Here is a 22,616-nt window from a genome sequence, read left to right as displayed (position 1 = left end):
TTTTTAGCTATTGGATTTTTTCTTTTCTTTTCTTTATATGTTGTATGGTTCCATTAAAAAATGAAAGGAAATAGGAGAATCCCAATTAAAGCATAGTCGACCCTGATAGCTTATTCATTGTATTTAGTGTACGTTTCCTTTCTTTAAACATAATTGAATAACTTATATAATTTTCTCTTTACTCTCTTGATAGAGTCTATTTAGAGCTATTATATAATTATCCCAACGTCCTACATATATAGAACACACCATCTTAGACTTCACATCTGCAGTATATCTATAGGCTCGTTTGCTAATTTTTTTTAGGATTGTATTTTACTTTTTAGCAAAAAAATTAATAATAATTAAAAAACAACTCAACACACAAATACTGTATTTTACTTTTTATCTTTATGTCACATTACAACCAAAAGGCAAAAAATACATTTTAAAAAGCATAGATAATATGTTAGCTTGCTTTGACAAAGTCAAAGACATTTAATGTAGTAACATTTTTAGAATGCTTATGGCTTCCAATTTAAGAGATGTGTTACGTATCATTTATTTGAAATATAAATGTAGTCGAATAAAATTTACGGTACTTTAAGATAACGGTTGGCTGGTTATGCCCACTGAAGGGTGCCACCAACCATAATTATATATTTTTTAGCTATTGGAATTTTTTTTTTCTTTATACGTGGCATGCTTCTATTTAAAAATGAAAGAAAAAATAGGAGGCTTCCAATTAGAGCGGAGCCGATCTCCTACAGCTTAATCATTGTATTTAAGTGTTTGCTTTTTTAAAAATGTAATTGAACAACTTATATCATTTTCTCTTTACATTATTGGCAGAGTCTATTTAGAGTTATTATATAATTATTCTAAGTCCCTACGTTCTACATATATATATAGAATACATCAACTTATATTGCACATCTTAAAAAAAAAAGTTAGAGTTGCGTAAGAGTTGTACAGGAGTTGTGAAAGAAATATTACTCAGCCGAATAAAATTTACGATATTTTAAGATAATGGTTGAGTGGTTGTGCCGACTAAAGGGCGCTACCAGCCATAATTTCATACTTTTTGAACTATTGGATTTTTTTTTTATTTTTTTATTTTTCCTTACACGCGGCGTGCTTCCATTTAAAAATGAAAGGAAATAGAAGGCTTCCAACTAAAGCGGAGCCGATCCCCGACAGCGTAATCATTGTATTAAGTGTATGTTCCATTTCTTTAAACATAACTGAATAACTTATATCATTTTCTCTTTACTCTCTCGATAGAGTCTATTTAGAGTTATTAAATAATTATCTCGGCGTTCTACATATATAGAATACACCAACTTATAATGTGCAACCATATCTAACGCTCGTTAGCTAATACTTAGTAAAAAAAAAGAAAAAAAAAAGTATTAACAAATAACTCAACGCGTACACAAAACACTCAAAATTAAACTATTTTCATCACCTTTATATGTGTTAAGTTACAACCAAAAAGCCAGTAAAAAACTCATTCTAAAAAGCATTATTAATCGAGTCTATAATTATTATTTTTTTCTAATGAATATGTAGGCTAGCTAGTAATTAATTATATGAATATTCTGTGGTATCTTTTCCATTATAAATACATGCAGGAGCCTCCAAAAAAAAAGTACTAGCGCATGCATCATATTTAATTTGAATAGCCACATGAATTCTCCCTCAGAGTTGCCTTCGTAAATGCAGGGAGTAAAAGTATTTCCACGTATGGGAAGCGCAGCTTTAACTGCCAAAGCAGGACGAAACTGCCAGTTTGGAAACATGATGATATAACGACGAGGACGACATGCAACGTTAACACTGCCAACTTAGAACTGATTCAACATTATCTTCTTAGTTCCCCTTTCGCTTAATTACTGTAACACTGACAAGTGGTATAATAAGAGAGTGAAGGGTGGTATATATATATATACATGGAGAGTACTGAAGGCATCTCAACTTACAAGAGATAAGAGTTCTTTCTTTTTCCTTTCGCTTTCCAGTTTTTGTCTCAGAGCAAGAAAATGGAGGGGGCTAATCTCAGACAACAGCTCAAGAACCACATCCAGTCCATGAAAGACCAGGTGATGATCAGCTTAAACCCAGATTTTTTTCTTTTTTTCTTTTTTTAATGACTTGAAACCCCTCAAGGCATCCGGCCACCCTAAGAGGTAAACCCGGGCTCATACTTCGCATGCCCGGAGGCTTGGCCCTAAGAGAGATCGGTTTCAACTCAATAAGAGCTCGAACTTGGAAATGGATAACCTCAAGTGACCCTTTAACCATTGAGTCAACCCCTTAGGGTTATATATGCCTAGCTCCCTCCACTTTGATGTTTTCTTTTTTCTTTGAAGCTTCTTAGTACGATTTTTTGTGAGTTAAGGATATTAGATTGTGGGATTTGTTTTTGTTTTGATCCTTTTCAGTTTTTTGTAAATCCCTAACTCGGCAACCAAATTTCCTTAATTTAATTTGTTAATCCTTGATCTCTTTGGTAGCTTAATTATAACCTTAAAGAACACAAGACAAAAGAAGAAGCTATATATTAATTAAGCTAAATTCGCTAATCTTGTTAATTATAGAGCATTTGATCACCTTGCATGCATATATATCACTTGCAGGGTATATTGGACGACCATTTTGATCATGTCCAGAAGTTGCAAACCGAAGTCAATCCTTGCTTTCTTTTGGATATCGTCACCGTTTTCTGCCAAGACGCAGAAAATAGCATAGCAGAACTGACAAAATATCTGTAAATTTTTCTATTCCCAATCTTCTACTGGTGCATCATTAATTTCATGGGTTTCTTCTTCTTCTTCTTCTTCTTCTTCTCTTTTTTTTTTTTGGCTAATATATAAAGAAATTCGGTTTATTTGATCTAAAATCAGGGATGAGCCCGCTGTAGACTATGCCAAGGTGACTGCTTTTGTTCACCAGCTGAAGGGAAGTAGCTCGAGGTAATCTCTAGCTTCTTGATTATTTTCCTGAATAGTTTTATAATATATTCAGAGTCTCTTTTGTTTGGAAGCAATTATTTAATTAGCAGATCAACTCCATATAGAAATAAATAGAAATGTAAACTCGTTACAAAATGTTCAAATTTAAACGTCTAATTAATTTATTAATTAATAAGTGCATCGATCTCATCTGGTAAAACATGTACAAGCATGGAATATTCAAGAGTTTTTGTGCAGGGCTTGACTTATTATGTGTTGAAATTAAAACTGAATGAATCAATTGCATTATTAGTTTAGATTTTCCACAAACCAGGAGAGATAATTAATTAAGCAAAAATTGGACAAAGTTTTTCGAACTGCGTCAGAAAAATTTATTTCAATTTAGTTTATTAAACTGACATCTGTCCAAAATGCACGTGATCAATCGATCTCTAACCGTTAAGTAATCTTTTTCTAATCTAGCCTATTACATCTTCAAAACATTGGGATCCAATCGTGGGTTAAGCTTTTTCCAATTTGGCATACCTGATCTCCAAAATATCCAAAAGACTTGGAAGTAAATGTAAGTCAAAAATTAAATTGAAATGATCAAACATAACGGTGATCCAACGCGCACATACCCTCGCGTGAAATGTACATAAATAAAATTGAACAGATGTGTCTCTTAACATGTGAGAATCACATGTTTTTTTAATAAAATTTCTTTCAACTCTGTCTATATTATTAGAAAAACATGTGTTTTTTACATGCGCAAGGAACACATGAAAATTTATGATAAAATACCCTAAAAAGCTTTAGTGAATCTTGGTCTTTCTCTAACACTAATTAGGCAGTATTAACATGCTGTGTTTTTTTGTATCTTCAATTTGTGAAGTAGATGTAAAGATTATACTGTAGAAAGAAAGAAAAAAACCATAGGGAAATGTATACTTTAGCTCATTGAAAGCTTGAACCACTGCCATATTTTCATTTACGTATTCAAATTATTAAAAGTGACATCAAGGCCCTTAGTACTACCATCGTGTGTTAAATTAGACATTTTTACATTTTTCTCCCCAAAATGACCTTGAGAGTTACAACTTATAGTCCCATGGAATAATTAATGTAGATGATCATCATTAATATATATATATATATATCATCATGCAATATTACATATTAATTACAAATATTTAATCCCCTTTTTATCCCATTTCTATTACTGGGCAAGTAGATATATGTAGATGCTTATTGTTCCTAAACTATTTATTTTATATTTGATTGAATTAATTAATCTCCTTTTTTTCTTTTTCTTTTTTTTTTTTGATTAAAGCGTCGGTGGTAATCGAATGGCCCTTGCCTGTCGTGAGCTTCGACGTGCTAGCGAGGACAACAAGAAGGAGGAGTAAGAATTCACCTTCTTTCATAATTGCCATACGGTCAAAATCGTTATTTTTTTTTTTGGAAAATAATATTAATTAGTTTTCTATATCATAAGCCCCAATATATATATATAACATGCATTATTTCTCTCTAATCACGATCTGTACATTTTCAGGCAATTAAATTTTAATTCCTGGAGTTCTTTTTCTAGCATATATATATATATATATATATATATATATATATATATATATATATATATATATATATATATATATATATATATATATCCATTAATTACTGCATGAGTAGTACTATATATACAAAGTGCTTTCATTCATCTTAATTAATCTAGCTAGAAATTTCCTTGGTTTGAAATCCTCATTTAAAGGCAAATTTTATGCTTCTAGGTGCCTCCAAGCCTTGGACAAGATCAATCGTGAATACAACACTCTGCGCGACGGTCTCAATGCCATTTCTCAGGTAATCTTAATTTGAACTTTGATCTACTGTGAGAGAGATTTCACATATATACCTCCGTTCATTGAGTATATATATATAAGCTTTCTATCTCTTGCGATATCTCTCCGACCGATGCCTGGCCTGTGTGTGGAGGAAACTAGCTAGTACCTCAACCCTAAAATTTTACCTATAACAGAATGGAGTTTAATATTAATGGGCTAACTTCACTTGAATATAAGATGAAAACCTATAGCAGCCCATACAAAAGGAAATAAATACAAAATAAAAATCTTGTGGAATTAATACAAGGAAAGCTCTGAAAGCTAGATGTCAAAGCACAGATTTGATACTTGAATCCTCCTGTATATATCGACACCACGAGCTAGTTTCCTTTGGGTGATTTGGTCTTTCTCAATTAATGGTTTTTGAATTAAATGGCTTCTCTTTCTTGTAAGAGATGGAAAGTGAAGTCTCAAATTTTATCTCATATATATATATATATCTCGATCCTAAAACAACTTAAATAGGACTTTGTTAAATCCACAATCTTGGACATTTGATTCCTTTTTCAAGGAACCATAAAACGTACCTTATGCCAAAGTAATTAATATTGAGGAAGAGGTACTTGTGAGCTTGAGTTTACTTAAAGTATACTTAAAATTTTACCTATAATATTCATCTATTCTCAAAATTAGAAAAGAAAAAAAATCTATTCTCAAAATTGGATTAGATCTATATTGAGTCCATTTGAGTTTGCGGATTCAAAAAATGCGAATTTAAAATATGCAATTTAAAACTGTAATTTTTTAAAACACAGTTAAACGTTTGGTAAAATTTCATGTTAGTTTTTAAAATAGTGTGTTTTTAAAAACACATATCTTTACGGTAAAGACTTTACCTACGATTTGGAATACACGGTTTTTCATACGTTGTCAAACTGCAATTTTTTTATTTATTTATTTTTTTTAAAACACACTCCCAAATGATATATTTTTTTTGTGATTTGATTTAAAATTACACTTGTAAGCTTCCAGAATCACACTTCCAAAAGCACAGCCCTAGCTACTTGAACAAATCTATTTCTTTTTAATTTTTTTTGTTTATTTATTTTTTTGTCAATAACTGTATTTTTACTATCCATGTATGCATGGTATATTCCTACTTGGGTACAGAAAGTGAGGACAATTCTCACAAATGAGGGGGGGAGAAGGGGGCGACAGTAGAGAGCTGGTCTGCGCGCACTCATTCAGTCGCATCTACCGAAGATGAAGGGTGTCCGTGTAAGGAAATAAAGTTCACGATGATCAGTGAACAACTTGCTTTGTAATCTTTGCTTTTGAACATCAGTACTGCTCGTATCATCTCTTGTATTTTGAATATCCAACTGCTTAATATGTTGTCAATCGTTTGGCAATTACAGAGGGTCTTCATTATTTGACTCACCCTGGTGACCATAATGCATTTGTTATCTAACTGCTTAATATGTTGTTTTTCATATATAATAATGATCGGGCCGTTTTTTAAAGAGTTTTGTTGTAGGATTTTTGTTTCAATAGTAATAAGTAGATGTGATTAGAAGGTGAAAGAATATATATATATATATATATATATATATATATATATATATATATATATATATATATATATATATATTTTGTTTTTTTTTGGAGGAGTGTGTTGCCAAACACACCGGATATACTTTTCTTTTAGTTGTTTCAAAATAGATGAAAATTTATAAGAATAAAAATATTTATTTATTTAGTTTCTCATACAATCCTTCATGCGAATCTATCTTTTACAAATTTGAAAATTTTCACTAAGGGGTCCGTAGGACATTTGACTGCAAATAGAGGTCACTGATTCGAACTTGATGGTTAGACCTAGAATAAAATATTGTTATAATCTGGACTAAAAAAAAAATAGTGTTTTAAAATGAGTAAAATAAGCAATTGAAAAACCCTTGACTAATCAAGATCCCTTATTATTAATTGATGCAGGAATTCCAAATATTTGTAAATCATTGGTTGTCCAGTTCTACTAACTGGGAAGGCTTTCAAATTATAGGCATAAGTACTCTAGAGACGCATAGAGAGCATCTTTGTGCATTCAAATGAAATCCTTCAAATGTGATGAGTAGAACTTACAACCGTCCTACTAAAGATGATGATTACTTAGATTACAAAAAAGACCGGGTAATGTTAGAATCCTTTTTGTGTCACTTCAAAAATGATATTGTTTTTAAAATTATACGTTGATTTACGATAAATCATTATTAAATTTTAATTTAATAGTGATCGTAAAAGTCACATATTTTTCAAGTGACAAAAGAAACCTATAAAATTACTGCCGAGACAAAAAGAAAAGACATCGAACATGTCAACCTCAAATGAACACACAAAGGAGCGCAAATCTTATTTGAAAGGCATTATTATGACTCCAAGATTTGGCTCAAGTAATGTAAAGAAAGATTACATGAGATCTCAGGTAGTTTCTTCAACAGTCCATACTTTGTTTTCTTTCTCTCTCTCTCTCTCCCCCCATGAAAAACTAAAACTTACATCTAAACCGTTAAAAAAACTACTTAAAATCGATCTCTTGTAGGCTTTTTTACGGTACCTAAGCCTACAAAAAATCCCTCGCTGAATTCATGTTAGGCGTCAAAACGCCTGGACTCACTCATCGTACACCAACACAAACTTCAACCAGCATAATAAATTTAGCATAATCGAGAATAAGTCGAAATTAGTTTAGGAAATAAGGAATGGGCCTTGATGAGCAGATATGATATTTGTAATGATAAAATACACACCCAAATATAAAGTAAAAAACCATGCAGCCCACTCCTAACAAAAACATGTTGACAAAAACCTCTTTCCATGTTTTGTTGCAGACTATGCAGAGACATCCCTAATCGGAAAGCATGGGAGAACTTTTATATCCATAGTCATTAACTCAAAAATCCACACCTAAAGTCACATGAACTCGAGTTCTGATTTCTCTACAACCAACAAACTAGCATACATATGCACAGAGCACTTCTAATTAAAAGTTAGCATATTAGAGATTGAAACCATACACATGCGACAACTGACTCAATGAGATGAGTAAAAACTCTCAATTAAAATTTTTCACAAGTGCAGGGGCAGAATGTATGCCTGTAATAACTTCTATGGATGTTATAGCCGTGGTAAGATATTGAAATCAATATAACTATAAATAACTGATCCAAAATTTACCAATCATAATTGAAAATGTCTGATAGAAATCAAAACTTCAAGAATTATAACTAAAATGTCTGACATCTCTCTTATCCAAACAAAAGATTCATAACCCATCAACATCTAAAACCACATTCAACTACAGACTCAAAATCTTGTAACATCTTACTAAAAGTACTAGCTGAAAATAAGAGAGCCTATACAAACAAACGAGCAGGCAACATCTCTTAGTCAAAGAGGCTGAAACCCATATCCTGCAACAAAACAAATTCGTAAGTTAGCAACATAAACAAACCTGTGACTAAATTACAAAAACTAAAAAGAAAGAAAAGGGAGAATAGCAAGGACATAACAATGTGATTTGACACTAGCAAGAGAAAAAGAATCAATATAGGTTTTTATAAGCAAAACATTACATCATCCGACTCCTCTTTCTCTTCCACTTTCTCCTCTTTCTTCGGCTCTGCAGCAGCTGCAGGTGCACCAGCACCGGCAGAAGGTGCACCAACAGCAACAGCGCCACCACCAGCAGGTACTGATGCCAACTTCTCCCTCCCAGCTGCAATCAACTCTGTGATATCTTTTCCCTTGACTTCAGACAAGAGCAACTCAATTCTTTCGTCATCAGCTTCAGCTCCAACTGCAACAATAAATCCATTTCTTTTAGCATGACTTTAAGATTATTATCATCCAAATAGTATTTCCAGTAAGTATCAGTCCAAAATCATGTAGCTTTTATTCACGTAACCCTTATTGTGCTAGTAGGGTTTTTTTTTTTAATCTTTCAATATACAGGATAAAACAGATAGCATACACTAAAATTTGCTTACAAGCACAATCAATGTAATAGCAATCAAATGCATATAAGATTATCTCGAACTCTGATAAAAAAAAAAAATACATAACAGCCAGAGTCTAATAAGTTAACACATCCAACCCTCATGGGCCGAGGGTGCTACACATAGAGCCATTTTATTGCGTGTGATGTAGTCTTATGCTTACGTGTCATAATTTCCGTTAAAAACCTCAATGTCAGGAGTGTGAAGGGAGCGATTAAACCTCAGGGGCTTCTACTGTACTTTTCCAAAAATGTTATTACCAAAGATTTATTCCTATGACATGAGCAAGAAACCCCCAAATAAAGAAATCTTCCAAGAAAACTCACTAATAATTAGAAACTTGAGAGGTAGGCCCGGTTCGTTTTCATTGGTTTTCTTGTTGCAGATCTAGCAACAAGCCAGCCTCAGAAAACCAGGCTGAATATGTTTTGGCTAGGCTCGTCAACCAAACATGAGGATTGAACTCGACTCCCTCTAAAAACCTAGCCGAGTCAACATCAACAGTGTGACTTTCCTTTTTGGATTTTTCAGCCAGGGAGCCCATGCTATACAATTGAACTACATGAACCCCAACAGAACGGCCACAGACTTGCAACAGACTCGGAGCATAAGAACACGTAATAGTACTGACCATACACCCAAACCCCGTAATATGCATTAGACAAACTCAGTGTAACCAGAAACATTAACTCAAACAACCATCACATAATCGAAATACATAGAAGTACATATATGAACCTCTTGTGCCATTTTTATCAGAATTACGTCTATTTTTTTGATAAGTAAAAATGAAGGTACAGAATTACGTCTATACAACTATAAGAACCAAAAGGTTTGTAAGCAAAACAATAACAGTCCTCAATTCAACAGAAATCAAACAACAACAACCCAATTTTTTCATAATCTACATAACCGAAAAATCCCTCGTAAAATGGGTACCTGATCCGAGGATCTCCTTCAAATCTTCGGCGGAAGGGCAGGTGTTGCCTCCCAACACGGCCAACAAGTACGCAGCGACAACCTTCATTTCTGGTCAATCACACGAGAGATATCCCAGTCAATCGGTATTACACCTGCGCCTACGGCTTGTATGAAAGGAGGGGGGAGGGTTGGCAGGGGGTGAGGACTATATATAACTAGGGTTTTGAGCTGGTTGTGATGTGGGTGGGTTTGATAGGATCGTGTCCGTTCAAATTTTTACTTTACAATATTGGTCCTCCTTTAGCTTTTCAAGGAGGATATAAATCATTTTATTTTATTTTATTTTTATTATTATTGTTATTTATTTTTTTATTTTTTATTTTTACCCTAAATCAAGTGAGACCGGAATTTCCCAATGAAGAGAGGGACATTTGTGTCATTAGAGCCCAATCATGGCCTAAAACAAGCGCGGGAAAATGCTGTTAGCCCTCCTCAGTCCCTTGGCCTCTGCCTTCCAGATCACAACTTCAGAAGGGCTTCGAAACCCTCCCTCTCTCTCTCTCTCTCTCTCTTTGCCCTCGGGGAGATCTTCGGTGACTTAGCGAGCAATGAATGGCGAAGGTCGATGGCGCGACCGCCGAGACCTGCGGAGCTCGAAGAAGCAGAAGCTAATACGCAACGCCGAGGAGGAGCTAGAGTCGAAGTTAGGTTTCGATCTTTTCACCGAAGGCGACAAACGGCTCGGATGGTTGCTCAGCTTCGCGCCCGTAAGTCAAGTTTACAAGTTTTTCTTTTTTGCATAATTATGTATATCTGTTTTAATTCGGTTCATATCCTTAGCTGTTTTCATCTTTCTGGTCGGTTTGTTCATGGGAAGCGGACAGGAAAAGAGCTGAAATGGAAAATTTGATTTTTTTGGAATGTTTTTTGAATTTTACAATTTTATACAGTTACCTCCTCTAGCACCTGCAGCGACCTTTATATTAAAGTCAACTAATGGTTCCAAATATTTTCTCACTATTGTTGATACATAGTCGTTTCACTTGGGCTTTTTGGATGCAAACCAAGTCTCAAGCACGTAATCTTCTTCGAAGTTTTTTTTTCTTATGTTGAAACTCAATTTCAATGTAAAATCAAATTTTTACGAACTGACAATGGTGTTGAGTTTTCAATGGATGAATTTTATGAATCTAAAGGAACAATTCACCAATGTAGCTGTGTTGAGACACCTCCGTAGAATGCCATTATGGAACGTAAGCACCAGCATTTGTTAATTGTAGCTCGTTCTCTACGTTTTCAGGCACATCTTCCACTTTTGTTTTGGGGAGAATGTGTTCTTATTGCCACCCATTTAATCAATAGAATTCCTACACCTCATATGTCAAACAAATCTCCTTTTGAAATTTTATTTACAAAACCCCCAACATACTCTCATTTACGTGTGTTTGGTACTCTTTGTTATGCATCAACACTCACTCATTCTCGGACAAAATTTGATCCTTGAGCTAAATCCTGTTTATTCTTAGGATATCCTTTGGGTGTTAAAGGATATATTATTTTTGATTTACATACTAAATCTCTTTTCATTTCTGGAGATGTAATTTTCCACGAAAGTATATTTCCATATGCTTTCAATTTATTACATCCTACTTCTGATGGTTGTTTTGTTCTTCCTAACCCATCTTCGGATTCTGAATTTTTTTCAAATTCCTTTCCTGTTGATTCACCTCCTGATATAGAAACAGACAATTCAAATTCTCCTAATGGTTCAATACCTAACTCTGCATCTATTGCTCCTTCTCTTCCTGTTCGAAAGTCATCAAGAGTAAAACGTCCACCTGGTTACTTGCAAGATTTTCATTGTAACATTGCTATTTCTTCTCATTCCCATCCATCAATCCATTTGGCCAGTACTACTATATCTTCAGGTAATCAGTATCCTCTTTCCTCTGTACTTACTTATGATAAGCTCTCCAATTCTCATGAACATTTCAGTTTATTTGTGTCTACAAATTTTGAACCACAATTTTACCACCAAGCTGTCAAATACCCTCATTGAAGAGCAGTTATGCAGACTGAGATTGAGGCTCTTGAACAAAACCAAACTTGGATTCTTGTTGATTTACCGCATAACAAGAAAGCCATAGGTTGTAAGTGGGTTTACAAAGTTAAATACAAATCTGATGGACATATTGAAAGATATAAAGCTTGTCTCGTAGCAAAGGGCTTTACACAGTGTGAAGGTTTAGATTACCATGAGACATTTTCTCCAGTGGCCAAATTGACCACTATTTGGCTTTTTCTTTCAATTGCTGTTGCTAAAGGCTGTCACCTACAACAACTAGACGTCAATAATGCATTTCTACATGGTTCCTTAGATGAAGAGGTGTACATGTCTGTTCCACCTGGTTTTGACACTAGAGGGGAGAAGATAGTATGCAAGTTAGTTAAGTCCCTTTATGGCTTAAAATAGGCATCACATCAACGATTCTCAAAATTCTCCAATACCCTTTTGGATCACGGTTTTGAACAGTCCAAGTCAGATTATTCTCTTTTCACTCGTCTCCAAGGGAGTTCTTATATATTGCATTACTAGTTTACATAGATGATATTATCATTTCTGGTAATGATGCTAATGCCATTGCTCATCTTTCTGCTTATTTGAACTCTCAATTTCGTCTTAAGGACTTAGGGACAACAAAGTATTTTTTGGGTCTTGAGATTGCTCGCACAGCTGCTGGTTTTTCTATTTGTCAACAGAAATTTACACTTGAGATTCTTGAGGATAGTGGGCTACTTGCTGCTAAACCTGTCCTGTTTCCAATGGAGTCCAATTTGAAGCTATGCAAGGATGAAGGTGTTTTGCTTGATGATGCTACTCAGTATAGAAGACTTATTGGCAGATTGATCTATTTAACAATCACTAGACTTGACATCAAGGAGCACTACAACATGGAAGATGGTGCCTATCTGCATTTTTTGGTGTATTTGGAGAGAAAGAAACCTTAGGTGTTTTGAGAACCTAGAGAGCTTCCTAGAGGAGGTGTTAGAGTTGTTTCTCCATACACTGTATCTCTAGTCGATGGCTTTTTTGTACCCTCATTCCGCCAGCTTTGCTGATTTTCTTGTTTCTTTTTCCTATTCTTGTTAGGTGTTTCCTGTTGTATACTTCCAGTGTACATAGGGACGCCTTACGTTTTCAATAAAACTAAATTTACTTATAAAAAAAAAACAATCACTAGACCAGACATTGCTTATTCTGTTCAGATTCTTGGTCAGTTTATGGCTTGCCCATGTCAACCACATTTGGATGCAGCTCATTGTGTCCTTCGCTATCTTAAAAATGGTCCTGGTCAAGGTCTTTTCTTCTCTTCAAAATCTGATCTTAAAGTAAAAGTATTATGTGATAGTGACTGGGCTGGATGCCCTGATTTGTTACTGGTTTTTGCATCTTCCTTGGCGATTCATTAATTTCTTGGAAGTCTAAAAAGCAGCACATGGTTTCTTGTTCATCTGTCAAAGCAGAGTACAGATCAATGGCTTCTACAACATGTGGATTAATTTGGTTGTTTTCCTTATTGAAAGATTGTTATTTAGTTAGCGTCATTTCCGTGTAAATCAGTTAGCTTAGTTAAGTTTGTTATCAGTGCTTGTAAGCATTTTTTAAAATCAGTGTAACAGTGTAGATACTATATATACTTTTTTTTTTTTGGATGAATTAAAACTTTATAACCAACACCAAAACAGTACAACTCTCCAGTAAAAACTGGAACTCTTCCAAAAGGAAACACTGACTCAACTACTGATAACAGCAGCAAAATCAAAACAACAAAACACTTACAATCTGCAACAAGAAGCTACTGCAAACTGCAGCTAAACCTCAACAACTAACTACATACAAGCTGCAACAAGCAGCAACCAAAAACTGGAACCAGAAACAACAAATAGCGAAATCCTACTCACTATAAAACCCACCAGAATATACACTTGTTTCAAAGAGAAAGTGAATATACACGAATCATTTTTTTCATTCCAAGATTAATTTTCTCAAACTCTCTCTGAGTTCTCTGAGTTTCTTCATTGATTTCCGCTTCATATTCAGTTGTTAGCTCACGTGATCGCATAATAATCTCTTGCAATGTGAGATTCACATAGTTCAATTTTGTTTCATATGCCTAAGTTTTCTTAGTGAGACAATTATAGATGCCTTTTTGTATTTTTGCAGTCATCTTGGGAGGATCCAGACACCCGGCAAGTCTATAGCTGTGTTGATCTTTATTTTGTTTCACAGGTAAAATTTTCAAATGAAGATATATATCTTTTTGGGAGGGGATTGTGGTTGCTTACTGCACTTAGTTGATACGTGTTTTCTTGCATTGATATTTAATTGACTTGGTTGATTATATAACTGTTTTTATTTTGATTCTAGGATGGTTCTGCTTTCAAGTCAAAATACAAATTTCGACCTTATTTCTATGCAGCCACAAAGGTATGCGTGTTATAGTTGAAGATTTAATATCAGTCAATAGTTGCTATGATGGCGTTTGCATTGATGATTGTAACATTATAGGGAAAAATGGAAGTAGAGGTTGAAGCATATTTGAGACGACGCTATGAAAGGCAAATTGCTGATATTGAAATCATGGAGAAAGAAGACCTTGACCTCGTAAGCAATTATGCATCAATAAGCCTAATAATTTCTCGTTTTCTTAAAAATCTAGAGCACTCCTACAGTTCTACTGTATTGTTTCTATTCTTACTGTATAACTTATCTAGTTTCTACCCATTTTTAAATGCTTATCCAACAACTTTGGACATCTGCCAAAGAAGTCAAGTTGTTTGAATTTGGGGGTGAGAGTGATCCAGTGATTCCATTAGGTGCTCAAGTTGTCTTTGGACAAAGCTAGAGCTAGTTTCATTCTTAAACATAACCATCATGCAAGTAAATGAATTAAATTAGTTTTGGAATTACATATGTTATGCTCAGCCTTTCAGAATTAGTTGCTTGGGGAGGAAAATACACCTACAAAAGTTTGACGTTAGGGAAGGATGGTGGATTAGACATCAGAATGGGACCAAAAACATGCAATATTCCCTAATTCTTTTGATTACCTGTCAACCTACTCCATGAAATTGAACACAATGCTTGATTGATGTCATGGCATGGATTGCATAAAATTTTCTAAAGAAGTATTGCTTAGAAAATTCATGAATTTTAATATGTAATTTTATGTTGTGTTTAAGCTGTCCTCAACAAATACTATGATGTTTTAGTTCTTTTTGGAAAAGTCCACATACCCCCCCCCCCTCCCCCTCCTCAAACTACCACCCAATTGACAATATCCCCCCCTAAACTTTCAATTGGGACCATGTCTGTCCCAAACTATCAAAAAATTGTCAATGTCCTCTCAATGACAAAAATGCCCTTAATAAAATAAAAATAAAAATTCTAAAAAACCGAAAATTAAAAAAAAGAAGCGCAAAAACCGAGGGGTGGCCGAACCAACGCCATGGCCTTGCTTATCTTTTGCTTGCTCTACTGTTACCCATGAAGATCTATAATATTTTCTCTCCTTAACCAAAATCCCACCGTCCACGAGGATCTATCAACGAGAAGAATAAGCCTTCAAAGCAATGGTAAAGATGTCAGCAGCTTGTATGCCTTCTCTTTCTTTTACTGATGTTGGGGTCATAAAGATCTCCATAAAAGCTGCAGGAATAGTTTTTTTTTTTTTTTTTTAATAAAAAATAAAAAATAATTTTTTTTTGGCTTTGTATGTGGGTGAAGCGGCTGTAGGCTTGTACCACTGGATGTAGTATTGGAAAATAGTGGGTTTATTATACATGGAGGATATGGATGTAGCATTCCTGTTATTTTAAAATTGTTATTTGTATCTGTGGAGGCCATGCGAATTGTGACATCGCTTGGTTTTTTTGTTCATAGGAAGAATCTTTTGAATCAAAGGAATTTTTTTGTACCCTCAATGAAATGGTTAAGTTCATTTTAATTGACTTGTAGTTCGTGGTTCACCCCCTGTTTTTTCGTTTTTTATTTTTTTTTTCCTTCGAATTTATAAGGGTATTTTTGTCGTATTTAAAAAAATTAGGTTTTTTTTTTTTTTAAAAAAAAAATGTTTTTCTCTCTTTTTGCTAGCCTTAAGGGGGACATTGACAATTTTTTAGTAGTTTGAAAGGGACATTGTCCCAATTAAAAGTTTTTTTTGCGGTGGGGTGGGGGGGGGGGGGGAGTGTTAAATTTGTAATGGTATATGGTTTTCTCGATATAGTTTCCATAGCCATCAAACCTTTTTACTTGAATTCTCCAAGAGGAAAAGTTTATTATTTGGTTTCCTTTAGTTTATCAGAGGTACATATGTTGTGGAACAAAAGTGTATATAAGGAGCATGTGTAGTCATGGCGCCAAAAAATAGAGCTTCAATTAAAATTATACCTTTTGAATTGGGAGTAACTTGAGGAAATGGGTATATCTTTGTTAGTCTGCCAGGTAAATGCAAATAGCTAACAATATGGGGAAATTGGGGAGGGCACCAACGGGAAGGATATTGGCTGTGTTTGAGACTAAGGGAGGAGAAAATTGGTCTTGTTCTTATTGGATTGACCATTGTTAGAGAAAGTCTTGCAATAATGAAATATGCCTGGTTATGTATTAGCATAAATTATATTTTTTTTTGATAAGTAAGAAGATTTTATTAAAAAAGCGTAAAGCGCCCTAAGTACATAGGAAGTATACAAAGGAACAACTCAGCTAGCCCACAAAAACAAAGGAAAACCCAAAAACAAAGAAAAGCCCCAAAAACCCAAAGGTAAGCCCCCAACAAACACCCATGAATCAAAAGAAGCAACCCAAACACCCAACAAACACCCAACAAACAAAAGAAGCTCCCCAAATACAAAAACAACCCCTACCAAGCACCCAAACCTACCTCGAAAGCCCCCAAACTAAGAATCCCTACATCATGAGAGCTTTTCCTTTCCCACGCTTGGAGGAAGTGTTAGCATCGCCATAATTGATAGAGCTCTTCAAATTCAGGAGCTCCCTCTTGCCTTTTGTCTTTTGGCGAGCAATCATTTTGTCCCAATGGATATCTTCTTCCAAGGCATCCAAAATAGCCAAAGACTCCTCATCTTGAACACCATCCATCTCCCAGTCCAATGGCAACCCCTCCCAAAAATCATCGTCCTTCTCCCAAACAACAAGCTCCCCATTTAGATCAAAGCCAACAGGCCAATTCCGAGAAAGAGAAAATCCATTGCCCTCTACGGGTGGAGGACAACTTGGGGGGGAGGGAAGACTTCCCACTCCAACATCCTTGACCACCCGAGGCGGAGGGTTGAGGAACCCCTTCCGAAGGAAGCTTTTCTTCTCTGAACCCACAGACTTCTTCACTGGAGGCTCTGTAACTGAACCCTTCCATACAGACGTCTTCGAAGCTTCCAGTGAGTCAGCTAGCAACACCTCGTTCCATTTCACAGAATGGCCTACCCTGAGTTCTCTAGCCTTTCTGTAGTATCTCTGGAAGGGCTTAGAAGGTTGCAAAACAGGAAGAGAACGGATCTTCTCTCCCAACACAACCGCGCCTGATGGAGAAGGAAAATCGGCCATCCCAGTACTTGCCCCGACTGAAGAGTATGGTAGAGAGGCGTGAACAAAATTCATTTTAGACCTAACCGGAATCGGTGCGACGTCCATGGACGCCGGAGGTAGCAAATCCAGAGCCGGCGAAGGGGGGAAAACGAAAGGGGAGGGAGACATGACGGGAACGACCGCCGAAAACGACCCACATCCAGAGCTTGACACCTCTTGACCCACCCCATATTCTGCCGCCGTCGATATCTTTGGCTGAAGAAAACTCCCACAAACGGCCGTTGAAGTCGCACCCAACAGACCTTTCGGCTGCTGCAAAACTTTAGGTTTAGGTCTTGGTCTCGGAGTGAACTGACCCAAACGAAGGCCTTTACGAAAAAGGCCCTTCCTAGACCCAGAGGACCGCCCCAACCTTCTCCCAAAAACTCGGCCCAAAGCCAAATATAAACTAACGAGCAAGTTTCTCCACGTGTGCAAGTTCAAATTCAAAAAAAACCCCCTATCTGGAAATGCCCCACCTCGTGCAGAGAAACTAGGATGACGAAGCTGCTTACCCATCGGACAAAGAGGTTTGTCCAAATCCAACGGACCATCCGGAGGGATCACCTTCACAGGGAGAGTGTCACCTTTGCTGCCGGCACCGGAGCCGAACTCACCACTGTCGCATATGAAGGCCCCGACCTATCGACAGAAAAGCCCAGCGTTTCCCCTACCTTCTTCCCACCCAGACTGTCCGTCGCAACCGAGGACCAACTCCCACAACCCACCGCAGCAGAGAGAAAGGCAGAAATCTTACTCAACTCCCCGGAAAACTTGCGCCAGCCCCAACCTCCGCGACCCTCCGGGATCAGAACGAACCCTCTCCGACCGCCCAACCCAAACACCGCCGCCTCTAAGAACTGGCCGTCTTTGTTGCCACCTCTCCGAGCAATCAACAACTTCGGACCTTCCCTGTAAGACTTGATAAACTCTTGTTCTCCAGGAAAGCCCAAAAGTGTTTCCATCGTCGAAGCAAGCCATGCAGAACAATGGGAGCTTAGAACGACCGCTCCATGGAAGCCCTGACGCTTCTCCTCCACCCGCACCACCGACGCCCCCTCCAAGACCGAAAGGACAAAGGATTTTGACTCCACAAGGAATCTCCTCTCCATTACGAGGCACACCCAAGCTCAGAAAACCAACCCAGAACGGAAACGCATACTCGCCAGAGAAAACAGAATCCCACCAGCTAAGCACCCTTGATGATAAGCTTTTTATTAGCATAAATTATATGCAACGTTAACATCGCATATGCAGTGTGAAAACTTGAAAACTATTGAATGTCTATGTGGCAATATCATGTTTACAATTACTTATAAAAAAAAAATCGGGTTTACAATGAAAATTAAGATAATATGGTGATGGTTGTTAAAAGGCACAGAGTAACTATTTTGATCAGATGCCTACAAATGGCACAAGAAAAATTACAAATTTGTTGCTATCTTGCAATTCTCATGATTCTTGTTCTTCAATGAATATGCATCACAGAAATTTGGGATGCATCGTTGAATCCCTAGTATTTACTACTGAAATATTCCTTAACAGCTCTATGTAATTTTAGACCTTAAACATGGCTACAGAAATTTTTAATGTAACAACCAAGATGCCCAGAAGGTCAGACTGTTCCAGCATTTAACCGGACCATACCATCTTTTAGAATCATGTAAAATTACCTGAATATAGTGAACAAGGGCAGAATTCTCTTCTGCGCTTTTTAATGAATTTTTACTTATAAAAAAAAAAATGAATATGCATCAAGTTAATTTGGAAAAGCTTGAGTGTTGGCGAAAAATCGAAACTTTGACTAGGAAAGTTGATCACCTCGTATGTTATCCTACTTTATGAAGAAAAACTCCTAGCTCCCACCAAACTACTTTGATCACCTTTTGTGTTATCCTACTTTATGAAGACTTTCACTGTGGCTTTCTTGGCAATGCTATTGAGATGCTTTAAATGTTGAGTGGAGTACTGTCACATGATGACTGGTAGTCAGGTTCTTCTTATTGTAGAATAGGTTGAAATTACGTTTCAAAAAAAAAAAAGAGAGATGTCTTCCTAAAGGGTCTCTTACCATGCTAAATGTCCCTTTACATTAGCTTAAAGTGGATCTAGTAGTGTTCTGACATAATGGGCTTGTTTGGCAAAGACTTGTACAGAACAGAACATAACAGAATAGTGGGTTGTTAATTTTGGAATTAGTAAAAAGTGATGATGAGATATAAAAATTTAAAAAAATGTATAGAAAAGTGAAAAAGTTTTGGATTGTAGTGAATAAAAAATTATTGATGTGATATAAAAAGTGAAATGGTGGGAATGTTTTGATGTTGATTGGTGGTGAAAAATATAAAAAAATGAAAAAAAAAAACGCATGAACAGTATTGTATTGTTTTGTATTCTATCAAACAAGGCCAATAAGCCGGTTGTCATACCCTGGTGCATTGCTACCCTTTGTTTTAGTTAGACTGCAAAACTGTGCAATTTACATTAATCCAGCCACTTTTGGAGTCAAGAAACCACAATGTGGATGTTCCTGCCTTCACCTTTGTCCTATTCATAAATTTATGCTGTGCAACTGAGGCAATTGCATAGGGCATAGGTTCTATTTTGGTATCTTTCTTTGTATGGGATTCTCACCATAGGGTCTTTGGTTGTCTATTCTACTATTCCTTGCTAATCATATATTCTGAAGTATTTAGATTTTACCATGCTTAAATATATTGTTCGAGATATTTTTATACTCTATATCTTTGACCTGCTTTGTTTAACATGGTGGCTTGTTATGATTGGTGATTAAAAAATTATATCCCTAGCATATTGATGTCATTATTTGTTCTTGTGGAATTTTTTTGTATATATTTCTCCTACAAAATGCATTCTGATATCTTTGTATGCTCCTGTACAGAAAAACCATTTGTCTGGCTTGCGCAAATCTTATTTAAAGCTATCTTTTGAAACTGTTCAACAATTAATGAATGTGAAGAGCGATCTATTGCATGTTGTTGAAAGAAACCAGGCAAAATTTGATGCTGCAGAAGCATATGAGTCCATAATAACAGGAAAAAGGTAAGGCTTTATTCTCTAGATTCAGGTTCCATTTGCATTGGACCGGCCATTATACCATGCAATCTTATTAGTTTCTCTTTTAGTGGAAAAGGTTACTGTTTTTCTTTCTGCAGTTCTAGTTTATAGCTGACCTTTTGCCTCTCATCACAAGTATTATCTCTTTACGTTATACGTTATATATTTGGATAGCGTCCCATCATAGCTTGAATCTTTTTACTTATGTAGTCTTTTTAGAATTATTCTTTGTTTGTCCCTTTTAGGGGTTCTCTTGTATACTTTCCGTGTATAAGGATTGCGCCCTCTGCGCTTATTTTTATAAATTGCAATTACTTATCAAAAGAAAGAAAGAAAGTATTATCTCTTTCCTAATCTAAAACTATTTTGGTGCTTGATTTGCAGAGAGCAAAGACCTCAAGATTTTCTAGATTGTATTGTTGATCTCCGCGAGTATGATGTTCCCTACCATGTTCGCTTTGCCATTGACAATGGTGATTCTTGTTTCTTTCTATTTGTTTTGAATTCACTAAAGCTTGATATTAATTAAGAAACTATGTTTTATTTTCCTTCTCTTTTTGAGATAATTAGAATTTCATGTGACTCAGATGTACGAAGTGGGCAGTGGTATGACGTTAGTGTATCCAGCACTGGTCTTATGCTTGAGAAGAGGACAGATCTTTTGCAACGAGCTGAAGTGCATGTTTGTGCATTTGATATTGAGACCACAAAGCTTCCTTTGAAATTTCCTGATGCTGAATATGATTTAATAATGATGATCTCATACATGGTTGATGGACAAGGGTACTTGATTATTAACAGAGAGGTACACATGACAGGCTTAAGCTTAATGCTTCTTCAGTAATTTCTTCACTTGTTCTAGAACAAGATTTTGTGATTCCTCGTCTGTGGCATATGTTCAGACATAAGAGTTGCACAACTTTTTAACTAGTTAGTTGCATTTGATGGATTTTTTGGTTTATATGCTTCAACTTAATCTTGCTCTTTGTTCTCAGATAACTGTGAATTATCAGCTTAAAATGTATTAAATGAATATAATCTGGGTTTTGATTCTGAATTCTGGAAAATATTGGTAAAAGTTAAAGTCTCTCAGAAATGCATGTTTAAGATCTGTTGGGGGTGGGTGGGTGATGCATTCAGAAGAGTTATTATAAATTTTTTTGATAGGTAAAATGAAAGGATACATGGAGGTGCGGGGAATCGAACCCCGTGCCTAGAAGAGTTATTATAAATACATAGACTTCAATTCTTAGAAAGTTATTTTCTGGTTTTACTACTGATTTTTGGTCAGGTGATGTTATACAAAGCATTCTCTGTAAAGCTCTTGTATGGCCGTTTCTAGTCAATGATAGCCAGAGCTCTTTTGTGTCTTTTGAAAAATTAAGCACCCTTAAGAATATTGGTTCGGTGGTGGGGCTTTCGTGTGAAGGGTATGAGGATCAGGCTGTGGCTCTCCTGACAGCCATTGAAGAGGACCATTCTTGGGAGGTTAAGGGTGCTTGTTCCAGAGGTAGAATGGAGCTTTTGAACTTAGAATGCTCCATTAACTATGAAGGCGCGTCCTCAAGGCGGGGGAGAGGCAAGGCTCACGTTTGTTTGTGTTGAGCCCTACGTGTGGGTCTCGAGATTGAGGGTTTTTGGTATTTTGTGGGTTTTTGTTGCTTTGCGGGTTTTTCTTTTCTCGCTCTAGTTATGTGCTTTTCTTTGTATACTGCCGGTGTAGCCAGGGGCGCCTTATGCTTTTTGTAAAAGTGTTCCTTTATAAAAAAAAAAAAAGTAACATTTCAGTTTGTTATCAAGTATCGTAGATTGTCTCCTGAGAGCATCTAAGATTTACTATCTTAGTTATGACATTAAATATTTTAGATATTTCTAATACTATGGAACCTTTGTATTTGCATAGCCAAATCGATAACAGATAAAATTATGGCCAGTATGTGGTTGTTGCAAGTTCTTTTTGGGAATGAATTACTCCTTTTTATTATTTGTGCGATAATTGATTAGGCTTAATTATTATTCATTTTTTTTGCATCTTGGTAAGTCTCATTATTTCGATTGCCTGCTATCCATTGATCCTCTAGTTGTGATGTCATTGTAATTGTTGATAAGCTCAATTTCTTCATCGGCGATTGTTAAT

The 22,616-nt window shown here is 35.8% G+C and overlaps 3 protein-coding genes across 3 annotated transcripts in view; 2 read left to right on the top strand and 1 right to left on the bottom strand.

Moving 5' to 3' along the window:
* The first annotated feature begins 1,891 nt into the window (after nt 1-1,891).
* On the top strand, nt 1,892-6,224 carry LOC133877123 (histidine-containing phosphotransfer protein 1-like). The gene is made up of 6 exons (XM_062315364.1): nt 1,892-2,081; nt 2,619-2,749; nt 2,886-2,954; nt 4,267-4,338; nt 4,727-4,799; nt 5,951-6,224. Exons 1-6 carry the CDS (start codon nt 2,022-2,024, stop codon nt 5,999-6,001), a joined length of 456 nt encoding a protein of 151 aa, XP_062171348.1. The 5' UTR covers nt 1,892-2,021; the 3' UTR covers nt 6,002-6,224.
* Nucleotides 6,225-8,009: 1,785 nt separating this feature from the next.
* LOC133876659 (large ribosomal subunit protein P2B-like) lies at nt 8,010-9,996 on the bottom strand. The gene is made up of 3 exons (XM_062314914.1): nt 9,775-9,996; nt 8,413-8,636; nt 8,010-8,250 (listed from the first exon to the last, which is right to left on the bottom strand). Exons 1-3 carry the CDS (start codon nt 9,860-9,862, stop codon nt 8,224-8,226), a joined length of 339 nt encoding a protein of 112 aa, XP_062170898.1. The 5' UTR covers nt 9,863-9,996; the 3' UTR covers nt 8,010-8,223.
* A 252-nt stretch (nt 9,997-10,248) lies between these two features.
* Nucleotides 10,249-22,616, top strand: part of LOC133878041 (DNA polymerase epsilon catalytic subunit A-like) — a 49,058-nt gene continuing 36,690 nt past the window's right edge. The window contains exons 1-7 of the mRNA XM_062316526.1: nt 10,249-10,523; nt 13,982-14,047; nt 14,186-14,245; nt 14,327-14,422; nt 20,304-20,464; nt 20,864-20,952; nt 21,067-21,284. Of these exons, the coding sequence (XP_062172510.1) occupies nt 10,365-10,523; nt 13,982-14,047; nt 14,186-14,245; nt 14,327-14,422; nt 20,304-20,464; nt 20,864-20,952; nt 21,067-21,284 (849 nt within the window). The 5' untranslated portion in view covers nt 10,249-10,364. The remainder of the gene's footprint in view (nt 10,524-13,981; nt 14,048-14,185; nt 14,246-14,326; nt 14,423-20,303; nt 20,465-20,863; nt 20,953-21,066; nt 21,285-22,616) is intronic.

The sequence above is a fragment of the Alnus glutinosa genome, chromosome 9 (genome assembly GCF_958979055.1).
Source record: "Alnus glutinosa chromosome 9, dhAlnGlut1.1, whole genome shotgun sequence".
NCBI classification, from domain to species: domain Eukaryota; kingdom Viridiplantae; phylum Streptophyta; class Magnoliopsida; order Fagales; family Betulaceae; genus Alnus; species Alnus glutinosa.
The sequence above is the reverse complement of the archived record's forward strand: the minus strand, read 5'-3'. Positions and strand labels throughout refer to the sequence as shown.

Coding starts and splice junctions, on each gene's coding strand:
- LOC133876659 (XM_062314914.1), bottom strand. CDS start 9,862: ATGAAGGTTGTCGCTGCGTACTTGTTGGCCGTGTTGGGAGGCAACACC. Junction 8,637..9,774: donor GAAGGAGATCCTCGGATCAG/GTACCCATTTTA, acceptor TTATTGTTGCAG/TTGGAGCTGAAGCTGATGAC. Junction 8,251..8,412: donor AGAAAGAGGAGTCGGATGAT/GTAATGTTTTGC, acceptor GTTTTGTTGCAG/GATATGGGTTTCAGCCTCTT.
- LOC133877123 (XM_062315364.1), top strand. CDS start 2,022: ATGGAGGGGGCTAATCTCAGACAACAGCTCAAGAACCACATCCAGTCC. Junction 2,750..2,885: donor GCAGAACTGACAAAATATCT/GTAAATTTTTCT, acceptor ATCTAAAATCAG/GGATGAGCCCGCTGTAGACT. Junction 4,800..5,950: donor GTCTCAATGCCATTTCTCAG/GTAATCTTAATT, acceptor ACTTGGGTACAG/AAAGTGAGGACAATTCTCAC.